Below are 12639 nucleotides of genomic sequence, written 5' to 3' on the forward strand. Positions count from 1 at the left end.
CACCCCCTTACAGTCTGGAGGTGAAAATCATGCTTTTTTCACTAAAGAACACGTTTTTCTGGACGAGCTAAGAGATACAGAACCATCACTGAAAGAAAGAAGCAAGTTGACTGAGCCAGTAGAGTAATATTACAGAATCTTTACATGAATATGACTTGGGTTATGCAGCATTACACAGTATTCTGCTTGCTTTTTTAATGTATACTGCAGTTTGCATGCCTCGAACCCAGAGCGGCAATGACAATGACGCAATTTTTTCTATTTCAAGTGCTGATATTTTAAGGTACAAATGCTATCTTCTATCTACTCAGACACTCTGCTGTTCCACAGGAAGAAATACACAGCTACGATGTGAGAGTGTGTCCTATTTCAGGCTAGAATCGTTATAGGATTGGATCAGAATCATTATTTTTATGCTCTGATATCTGATTCAGCATTTTCTGCTGACATCAGCCCCATATCAATTTCTATCAATGTATCAATACTGATGTGCCATCTTCAGTGAAGAAACAAAGTTCATACACAAAATTCTGGTGGGCACATGCAGCATAGTCTCCACATGCTGTTATGTTAAGCACTATAGGACTACAGCAAACTGAAAGCTGTCCTTTCCATTCTTGAGGTGATCAGCTAAAAGTGATTGATTTATTATGATGGGTCAGCTCAATGATAGTCTGCTTTACTTGCATTGACACTTCTTTGTCCTCATACTGATAGACAACTGTAACTCCAGAACCAAATCTTTTTAAAGCTGTCTTGTGCATAAACTAATGTCCAGGAAACAAGAAGCCCAATGTTTAGTTACATTAGGGCAATTATAATAGAAATGGGAATGTTCCATAAAATGTAGGGGCCCAAATGATTTTACAATTGTTGTCACTGATGTCAACTTTAAGTATCTTTAATTGCTGCTGATCCAATGTATTGGTCAAGTGTCAAGTCCCCTAAAGGGCCAGAACAACAAAAACTATGTCAACGTCCGATTACTTACAAACTATACTGTGCATTATATCTGCCCTATAGGTGGCTGCTTGGACCATCACTCCGTATAGTAAAGGTCTCTCCTCTCCTGAGGAATAGTGTCTGAGCCACTAGAGAGGAAGGGCGCTTCTTCAGTTGTCTTCCTCAGGAGCTGACCTTTAAGCTCTATTCGGTGCAGATGTCATTGTGATGCCTGATCTGACTGACACACCCCCCAAACACACACTCACACACTTCTTTCACAGACTCCCCTGTGGCCTCTTGTTTTTACACAGAGCAGCTTTTGTCACTCCGCTATAAAGATTTATTCATTCTTGTGTTATATAGTGTGTATATAGTTTTTAATTATTCATTAAATTAATTTTTCTACAAACTTTTAAATCTAAATCTAAAGAAAACTATTCGCTATAGTGCACAACAACATTGGAATTTCACCATTTTGTAGTGATGTCCAAAAATGAAGTGCCACATTTTCAGTACACAGCTTTTCTGAATAAGTCTGACAATTAGGCTGTTTGCGACGCAATCTGCTGTCGCACAGCAGTGAGATCACACACATACAAAGAGGTGTCCGAAATCGCCCACTGCCTTGTTAAATTTTGTTCCCTGTAGTGCTCTATATAGTGATCTGGATTTTTCTAGTCTAGCTAATGTAGCTAGATTTTAGGAAAATCAACAAGCTCAGCCTAAATATGATGTTTGGTTTTTGCTTTTATTACAATAATTTTCACAAGAATTGTATTTTTTTAATTAATTGTAGTAAAATGTCTGTATATTGTAACAAAGGTTTGCCAATAATAAACAAATAATAAAGCTAATGACCATAGCCCTCATAGTTGTACCAACAAGACTCACTATAAGGGCCATTCCTGAAAACCCCACTGCTTTCTCCTTTGTGCTACTTACTTAAAGTGTGTTGGCAGCGTTCATATTTTTCATATTTCATATGTCATTTAGCACAAGTTAACTTAATAATAATTCATTTACAATAATAACCAGGTTAATCAGTTTAACCAGTTTGCCATTGTTGTCTAATTGTAAACAAATGCTCTTCAGCTTCTGCCTTCTCTCTTCCATCATGGTCTGAGAGTGTGATTTGGACTCTAAGGCTTTTCGTCACCCTCACCGTGGGACCTTAGGGCGAGAGAGTGAAGAGAAATGGAGAAGCATAGACCCATTTCATCTTTCTTTCTCTGCCTTGCTTGTCCTCTGCTAACCACCTCTCCCTCTCTCTTTTTTCTCTCCCTCCCTCAACACAATCTCCAACCCCTCCCATCTTTCTCTGGACGGATCGATGGTGGCATGCTGGGGCAGCCCGGTGCAGGTAGGGGGGTGAGAGGGGGACGCTGGCCCTTCCTCTCACCCTCATCACCCTCCCTTTCCCCCTGCTGTGCTCTGAGGACAAGCCCTGCTGGGGAAACAATCAACACACTTACCCAGGAGCCAGGCCATTTCCGCCTGCTTCAAACGACATGCCAAACAAGCTCTGATCTGTGGGCATCCTGAGGTATGCAGACCACTCGGCCCACTGATGAGCTCAAAGGTTCATTTAACCCAATTCACCCTAATGCCATTATCGTATATAAACATATATGGTAAATATAAATTAGACATAGTCTTGTTTTCTAATACCATTACCAGTTCTGGTTGGTAATTAAAACCTGAGGTATCAGATGTTACTCATTTTCCAGAACTGTTTAATACATTATGTATTTTAGAATTAAATATGTCCTGTTATCTGCTCAGATCCTATAATGCCCATTATTACAGTGAAATTACAGAATGAAAGTGTTTCACTTTCCAGTTAAAGCACCCACAGGATCCACCAAACACAGTATAAAAGGCATGTAACAGTCGATTGACATACAATACTGTCCTTAAATACAAACATTATGTACAACTACTTCTTATTCTAAAATAGCTGGAATCATTTCATGTCTAAATCATTATTTTTTATTTGTTTAATAATAACATACAGTATAAATTGAAATATTATAAACTTGACATTATTTAGCCAAACAGTGGCACATATAGTATATAATATTGGTCAGCATTCATTATTGAAATTCTGTATTAAAGTAGCAGCTGTTACCTGTCCTTGACATGTTAACTTCTTAGTGGCCTGATATAATTGATGCTACTGATACAGATATAAATTTACATTAGCCAATATTTGAGTGCCTTTGATGGCTTAGGTAAATAGAGCCCTAGTTATTATACTGCACTCTCATGCATTCTACTGTCCTTGATTAAGAGAGCTGTTTTATATTCATTAGACCAAAGCATAAATCAAAAACAGTGTGTGTCATCACAGCGGAGGTTAAGCAATGATGCTAACTTCCCTGAAAAGAGGACTAATACGGCTCATAATTCTCATGTAATGTGTGAATTGGGCCTGAACTGTGCAATTAACTCCCCACGAGGGAAAGACAACGTCTTTACTCACTTGCTTTGCTGTCTCCAGTCATTAGGGCACTCTCTCACGTATTGTGTCCGGCCCCTCATCTTCTGTGGCAATTAGTATTATATTACATAGTCAATGAACAGGGCATGTAAAAGTCAGTGGAGTGGCAAATTCAAGGGAGTTGCTGAATCACAGTCGGCAGGGTGGCAAGGTGGATGAGCTGCTGATTACTGCAATTATTTACCTGCTTTGAGCAATTTGGGGATGTAGGAGAAGGCTATGGGAAATTAACTGTATCTCAAATCAAATTTGCACAGAGATTTTAACAACTGATGTTGCAAAGCAGCTTTACAAAAATCCAGTAATAAAACACAATATCAAACAAAACATAAAATATAAAACCTCCGGGGATCAAGCCAAAGGCCTCAAAACTGGAGGAAGAAACCTTGGGAGGAACTAAGACTAACAAGGGAACAAGGGAAACCCATACTTCTCTGGTTATATACCATACTGATATAGTCATATTAGTGATGGAAAAATGAAAGCAATTGTAATAGTTAATGGTAATACATAAAAACAGCAATTAGAGGATGAACAGTAAGAGCCTATGTAAACTTCAATGTGAATTGGAGGGTGAGCAACTTGAGGCAGATAGCAGTAAGTGGACAGTGAGCAGCTGGTCTGTGGTGGGTAACATGAGAGCCTGATAGTTGAACTTCAGTCAGTTTCAGGCCAGACAAGTAGTCAGTCATGTACTCTAAAAAAGGTAAAGGAATTCATGGAGTACAAAGAATCTGAACATTATCAGAGCACAGCTAGCAACTCTGGCATATCTGACTATGACAACCTATCTAGAAGTAGAGAGACTGAAGGTAACACAGACACAGTCGCCCCCCCCCCCCTTAAACACTCGCATCCCTCCGTTCCACTGTCCACAAACCTTAGTGATCGCGTGCAAACACCATAATCTCAGTTTGATTTGTAATGAGAGTTAAGTATCATAGGGTATCGTCTGTGAAGTTAACACCATGTTTGCTTATAACTTTGCCCAGTGGCAACATGTATAGTGTAAATAATAAGCCCTAAAATAGAGCTGTACAGAATTCCATATCTCACTTTTGTGAAAGGTACATCATTCATTGTTACAAACCAATACTGTCTGGTTAGGTAGTATTTAAACCACATTAGGGCTATTCCTGTGATTCCAATAATGTTTTCAAATCTTTCTTGGAGAATAGTGTGGTCTGTTGTATCAGTAGCTCCATTGAGGTCAAATAACAGCAACAGGGAGGTGGTTGAAAGCTTTACTAGAGCTGTCTCTGTCTCAGTGCTATGATATGGTGTGATTCCAGATTGGAATTTTCTGATACATGTGATTCTCATGCAAGAATTAGGGTTGTAATTAGATAGTACACTAGAATAAAGATTTCGTTTCTTCATCAAAGGTTTAATAACTGCAAGTTTAAAAGCTTTTGGTACGTGACCCAGACTAAGAAGTAAGTTTACTATTCTTAAAACAGGCTTGATTATAATGGGCAGTACTTCTTGAAATAGTTTTGAAGGAATTGCATCAAGTGTACAGGTTGTACAATTTGACAAGGATATAATTTTCTCTAGTTTTAGCTGTAGAAGTGGGTGAAAATCTTCCAGCCCTTTGTTCTGACCGTTTGATCAGTCACATGAGTTGACAGACACGTTGGACTTAACTACAGACTCAATTTTTTGTCTAATTTTTATTATTATTATTATTATTATTATTATTATCATTATTATTATTATTATTATTATTATTATTATATAAACATTCCTGGTGTAAATAGTTGGAATCTGCGGTTCAGTGCCTGACCTATTTTGAATACATTTAGAAATCACGCTAAAGAAATCTCTAGGATTGTTTTTGCTACTCTCAATCAGCGAGGCCAAATACTGTATGCTGAAGATGTTTTAGTGAGTGCCCTTCTATACTTAATAAGGCTGTCCTTCCAGCCGGAGTGGAGCACTTCCACTTCCAGGCTTAACTGCCTGCACTAATTTCTGTACTGTATGAGTATAAGCTTGATCATTGTACTACGGGGTGAGCTTATTCTGCACTGCAATACTCTATTGTTGTTTTTAACACATTGGGTCAGATTCATTAAGTACACTGCCAACTTTACTGTATTTTTACAGAAAGCATGTTTGCTCATTCATAAATAAAGATGTTACCTAATTTGTGTACCATATGGTTACAAAAACAATTGTTCTTTAATTGTTCTGTCCTAGTAAGAAAGCAATGTGAGTTCAATTACATTGTCTACTGTTTTCAAACATGTTTGGTATTACAGGCTTGAAACCAGTACACAACAAAATGTTAAATGTTTGGTATTACAGGCTTGAAAGAAAATGTTAGTTTTTTTTTACTTCTTGACATAATGTGAATTTGGCATTTTTTTTATGTTGTGTCAAATTTCATGATGAATGAAAAAGAAAACGCTGCAAAAATGACTTATGAATAAAATCTTTTTACACCAACTTCCATTGAAAGCTAAGAAGGTTGTCCCCTCCTTCTACTTATTACTTTTATAGTGGAGATACAAGATATTTGTGTAACAGTAACAAAATTGTTAATGTTGATCTGTTTGGATTGAGAGATCATTTTGAGATAATTATGAGAGTGAAATGTAATAAAAATCTTTACTGCCGGGGGGCAAGTGGCACAGCTGTCTAATCACTGGCCTTGTCATTGGGGGATCACAGGTTTGATTCCGGGCAATGTTGCAGCCTTTTGTGGCTGGGGGTCCAAGAGAGCATAATTGACCTTGATTGTACTGGCTCTCCTCATCACTTAGCGTGATGCTAGCCAATACGTTTGTCGGTTATCTGTTGTAAGCTATTGCCCTCCCACTTTTGCATTGTGAAGTTCTAGCTACTGGGTGGGAATTGGGAATTGTAAGTCTGGGGAGAAAAATGTATATAAATAAAGTCTTATTTTTTGCAGACCAGACTTTTTCCCGTACTTTCATCAACTGAAGTTTTTCATGAAGTTTTTAATATAGGAGTTTATCAGGCTTGGTTGGGTATGGTGATGAAAAGGCATGGTCTTACCCAGATGCAGCCTCTGTCAGCTGACCTTCTAATCGTCCTTCCACTGGATATTTTTAAATCCATATGACTAGAACATTTTTGGCTATTGTGAAATGGACCAAAGACACAGCCTTTTGTGGCTGGGGGTCCAAGAGAGCATAGGTTGATGATACTGCTGATTCCATTATAGTGTATTGATGGACTTAGACACAAACAAATCCCTTCTTATACTTGTACTGGTATAAAATGTGAACTGACAAAAAAACAGTCTAGCTATCTGATGTATGTCTGTTTTATGTCTCGTTCAAGAACACCTGAAGATGTCCTCTGATCTGACCCATCATGGAAGCTAAAAAGTCTACCAGTTGTTTGAAGTCTTTTGTGCTAATGTGGCATTAGTTAAAGCAGGTATGTCAGGGGCACTGGTCTTTCAGAGGCACCACACTCCCTCCCCTCCCTCTCGCTGTTGGAGATTCTCTAATGCAGTGTCACCAGTCTCAGGATATCATTTTTTTCTTTACAATCTACTTAGAAATGATTTATCGATCGTAGCCTCTCCTTTCATAGAGAATTAGCAAGCCTTTTTGGGAAATCATTTTTTCTCACCTCTTAAGTGTGTGTACGCATGTGCAAATGTTTTCTCTCTGTTTATGAAATAAAAAATTCTCAGAGGTGCAGTTTGCAGGCCTGCTCTAGTGATTGTTTAGTGATGTTTTAGTGTTACAGACTGTGTTTGCATTTTAGCTCTTACCCTGTTCTGTGTAATCTCACAGGTAATCTCACTGTGATTTAAGGTAAATGAGAACAGTTAGTTATTGGTATATTAATTTGTTATACAGTATTGGTATTATGCACATTTCCCCACAAACAGGGAAAACAGCTAAAAATTAATGATGCCAATTATAGGCATCTAAAGATAAATTATTGTTTATATATACAATTTGTTAACTCATAATCTTTGATTAGCTAATCTGGTCATTAATGACTAAATAAATCCAGGCTTTGCATAAACGTTTTGAGCAGTTCACACTCATGTTATAAAAATATGTAATAAAATTAATATGGTTTACATTAAGTACTTCTAAAAAGTGTGATCCCAATAGGTAGAACAAATTGTGATTGTAATTGTAAAAGAAACAGAAGCAGTATATATAATATTTAATGGTTATTTTGAAAACATACAGAGACTGATATTTTAGTAGTACTCTAATCTACTCTTACTAATTAATAGAACAATACTAAAGCTACAGTAAACATTAACTGATATATCAATACTATGTCTATAATAAACACTAACTGATATGTTAATACTACATCTACAATAAACACTAACTGATATATTGATTTTACAGATACAATAAACACAAATTTATATATCAATACTACAGCTACAATAAACACTAACTGATATATTAATTTTACAGCTACGATAAACACTAACTGATATATCAATACTACAACTACAATAAACACTAACTGATATATTGATTTTACAGCTACAATGAACACAAACTGATATTTAAATACTACAGCTACAATAAATACTAAGTAATATATCAATACTACAGCTAAAATAAACACTAACTCATATATTAATGCTACATCTACAATAAACACAAACTGATATATCAATACTACAACTACAATAAACACTGGTATATTGATTCTACATCTACAATAAACATTAACTGGTGTATCAATACTACATCTACAATAAATACTAACTGATATATCAATACTACATCTACAATAAATACTAACTGATACATTAATACTACATCCACAATAAACACTGACTAACATTTTATACACCAAATAAACACATTATACATATTTTTCATATTAATTTAATTCCTTAAACCCTGGTGTAGCTTGCCTTTAACATACACAGCATGTTCACAAAAGATTCCACTTGTTTGGCAACTTGGATGTTGGGATATAAATACATCCAATAAATAATCCAAAGCCGCATGAATGTGTGTGTGTGTACACACTGTGACACTGTAAGGTCCAGATGATGCAGCGTTGCTGCAGGTATTAAAAACTATTCGTCAGTGTCAGCCTGCAGACAGGTCCCAGCTACAACCCGCCCCATTGACCAATCAGCAAGCAGCCCCTGTCGCCGACAGCGGCTGACCAAAGAGCCGTGAGGATGAGGATGAGGAAGAGCGAGCACGCCTGTGGATAGCATAAAGGTTTCTTAATATACTCTTGCTGCGAGTGGCTTTACAAGTATCCACACTGTTTCTTTTTTATTCTCTTTTCTGATTGTGAAGTGGTAGACTCTCTCTCCTTCACCTTGATCTTTCCTTCCATAACAATCTATTAGGGACATGGTGTATCAGGGGATATTATTTAACTGACTTACAGTCAGGTACATAAAGTGACTTTTGCCTTTGTACACCACCTCAATGTTTTTTTTCCCCATTCATGCCTTTACTGCAGCCGCCTTCAGTTGCTACTTGTTTGTTGTGCCTTCTGTCGGTGGTTTGGTCTTCAGTAAATGAAAAGCTGCTCAATTGAGTCGAGGTCAGGTGACTCTGACATTTAAACATTACATTTTTGTCCCCTTAAGAAGCTTCTGGGTTGTTTTTATGGTTTGTTTTGGGTCATTATCCATCTATGCTGTACAGTATCATTCTGAAAACATAATTTAAGATGCTTCCTAGTAGTATCTGAGGTTTCTGTTCTTTACAGTTCTTTACAGTGCTGTCCATCTTAAGGAAAACTCTCTGTACGTACACCCAGAAACGTGTCTCTTGATTGTAGACTTGTAGTTAATGATACACACTGTTCTTGACCTATATAGATGTTATATAAGGGTTCTTCTTCACCAAAGAAAGAATTCTGCATTCATCTACTTTAGTTACTGTTCCTAGTCTTTCATGGTCTACTGGTGATGAACCTTTCTGATATTTTGCACATTCAAAAGAGCCCCTTAAATTGGATTAATGGATGAGATTTTACTGTACTCAGATTCAATTGGGAACTGGATTTAGTCTGTTTCTGTATATACACCGATCAGCCATTAAACATTAACATTAAAACCACTTACCTAATATTAAGTAGGTCCTCCCTGGCCATTGGAGACATGGACTACACAGGACCTCAGATAGTGTCCTGTGAATATCAGATCCTTAAGGTCCTGTAAGTTGGGGGGGGGGATCACACCAGTGAGCCTAAGATGCACATGACCCTGTCACTGGTTCACTGTTTGTCCTTTCATGGAGTGCTTTTGGTAATTATTGACCACTGCACACCCAAACACCTCACATAACCTGCCTCATGTTTTGCAGATGCACTGGCCCAGTCGTCTGCCCATGGCCCGTGGCACATATCCCTTATGTTTGCCCATTTGTCCTGCTTTTAACATCTTCCAGAACTGTGTTACTAAACTGGCTGTTAACTTGCTGCCTAATATGTTGCACTCTTTTTCAAATGCCACTGTAGTTGAAGATGTTTTTCACGTTACCTGTTAATATTGGTGTTATTGTCACGGCCGATCAGTATAGATTATAACATGAATTGGTTTTAAAATTTAAAATTCATTCAAAAATCTAATAAAATAGGCCCCGGTACTGATCACAATAACATATTAATGATCAGTTATTTCGTAATTTCTCTATATTGGTGCATCCCTGTTACTTTCCCATCTTTCTCCCTTTTCCTGACTAGTCTAGCTTCCTCTCGCCTCTTCCTGCCTCTTGCTCTGTCTCTCTCTGTCTCTCTGTAAGCTGCAGAAGGCTATGAAGCACAAGAAGGTCAGCTTGAGGATCGATGTATCAAAAAAAAGAGAGAGGGGAGAAAAAAAAAAAGCCGCACACAAACTCACTTTCAATCAATGGCTTTTTATATTTATCTGAGGAAGACCAGCGGGGTCTTATAGTGTCTCGGGCATCAAAGAGCTTTTTCTAACACTCCGCTTTGATAGTCAACAGGCAACGACACAATCTCTCTGCCTTTTCTCTCTGATCCCGGGTGTCTGTGCCATCGGACAAGTTAGGACTGCAGCACGCTCTGATAAAAGCACTATACAGACGCACACGAGAAAGTATTATAAAATATATATAATGCGTCTGTCCACCTAATACGGCTGACTTCAGTGAATTTGATAGCCACTGTCAATACACCCAGAAAAAAGAACGCAATGCAAAAATGCTTAACATATTGTCGTCGTTACACAAAAGCCTTGTATCTCAAAAATGGAAACTTTCAATGGAAGTTAATGTATAAAGATATTATTCCAAGACTTTGAGTGTTTCTGTTGGTCCATTTATCATAAACTTCTACTCGATATAGAGAACAACTGCAAGATTCAAATTAGGTCAACAAGTAAAACAGCAAAAATGGTGATACAAGGGTTTTTACATTGGTACATTTTGGTACATTGGTACATTGGTATATTTTTACAACATACATTGGTACATACATGTTACAAATATATTGGGTCAGTACATACATTGCATTCCAGCATAGTTATCTACTGCCAAATAATTATGTATATATTGTATGCATTCATTCATGCTTTCATATTATTATGAATATCTTGAATTGAATGTGAAATGAGATGATGGACACTCACTTTCTCCATTGGACGTGCACACAAGAGTGTGTTGTGTAGCAGCGTGTGCACAAGTGTGTGTGCGGAGCCCTGTGGCGAAGACAAACCTTTAGCACAGCAGGAGAGGAACAGGACTAAACCTGAAGATCACCAGGCTTTCTTCAAAAAGAGCCTGAAGGACAATCTAATGGTCGGCAGCCCACCCACTGCTGTCTTTGGTCACTTTCTCAATTGCTTATCCATCGCCTTGGTGTCCCCATTACGCCTTGAAAAATAAAAGAAAATGAGTTCAAATAAAATCATAAACAGTAATAATCAATAGGTAAAAATAGACTTTTCGATCCTTCAAAACAAATCACACAGTAGCTGAGAATGACTTTAGCTGTTATGCGATTACAGTTAGAGCATATTGATTTTGGCACTGACTCAGCTTTCTCCAAAATATGTTTAAATGTAAATATCCTAAGCTGAATGAAATAAACAGATTTAGAGAATAAGGAAATAGCCCCCTCTCTCTCTTCTGGATTTCCCATGAGCCGTTCGGCCTGACCCTGAGTGGGCTAGGAGAGGGTCTCGTATTGTCTTGGGATACTGAGGGGAAAGAACTGGCTTGTAATTTGCAGTATTGTGTTAAAACACAATTTAAAAACAGAGCAGTATTAATCATTGTAAATGGAATTATAGTTGGGTAAAACCGGTATGAAAATGTTTAGTCTTTGGTGGTGTATAGCAATATGTTCTAAAAAATGCAAATTTCCCAAATATAATATGATGCATATTTAGACTTTTCTTTTTTGACATAATTAACAAAGCTGTCCCTTCTATTGAGTAAACAGGTCATTGTTACTACTTAAAAAACATGAAAATTGCATAAGAAACATACATGAAAAAGGTCAATTTACTTATTGTATTATTTTTATTGAATGTCACAAATGTTTATTCTTTTTTGTAAAAATGCCATATTGGAATAGGAAAATTCTGACAAGACAAAATAAAACTTTATGAATATTTATCAGAAAATATATCATGTTTTTACTCCTGCTAATTTTTATTGTTTACATATTTTCATATAAAGCATTAGATTTCATGACAACATGTTCATTCTTGTTCACCTAGTTTTACATATAAATATCTGTATATAGGCTGTTGTCCCTGTACCTATACTGCCCCCCCACCCACTTGTAAAACCAAATCTGAAATTATGTTTGTTTTCTGAAAGTGACAATATGCAGATAATGCTTGTTAAATGAAATAATATTTTATTACTATATACATAAAATTACTGTCCTTCTTAAAAATTCAAATATATTCTGAAATATGAGAATATATGAAATATGCTTTATCCACCTTTTAAAGTATTTAAAAATGTACCTTATAGTGCATTATTAACACTGTCATAACTGTGACATAGCACATTTCTATGCTAAACATAACAGAACATTACAAATTAAATATGAGCTAATGTTTATTTTCAGATATTAAAAGTTGTAATAAAATGTATTTTATTGGCTGTATGGACAAGAAGTGAAAGAAAGATAAATGGTAAGCAGACCTTGAGAGTGGGCAGACAATACACTGGCCAGAGCGGTCAGCTCCCCAACTGACCAAATCATAGTCCCTTTTCCTGGCC

At 36.8% G+C, this 12639-nt stretch overlaps 1 protein-coding gene across 1 annotated transcript in view; it reads left to right on the forward strand.

Moving 5' to 3' along the window:
- Nucleotides 1–2275: 2275 nt before the first annotated feature.
- Nucleotides 2276–12639, forward strand: part of pou6f2 (POU class 6 homeobox 2) — a 127700-nt gene continuing 117336 nt past the window's right edge. The window contains 1 exon segment of the mRNA XM_072690998.1: nt 2276–2488. Within this exon segment, the coding sequence (XP_072547099.1) occupies nt 2276–2488 (213 nt within the window).

The sequence above is a fragment of the Salminus brasiliensis genome, chromosome 1 (assembly GCF_030463535.1).
Source record: "Salminus brasiliensis chromosome 1, fSalBra1.hap2, whole genome shotgun sequence".
NCBI classification, from domain to species: domain Eukaryota; kingdom Metazoa; phylum Chordata; class Actinopteri; order Characiformes; family Bryconidae; genus Salminus; species Salminus brasiliensis.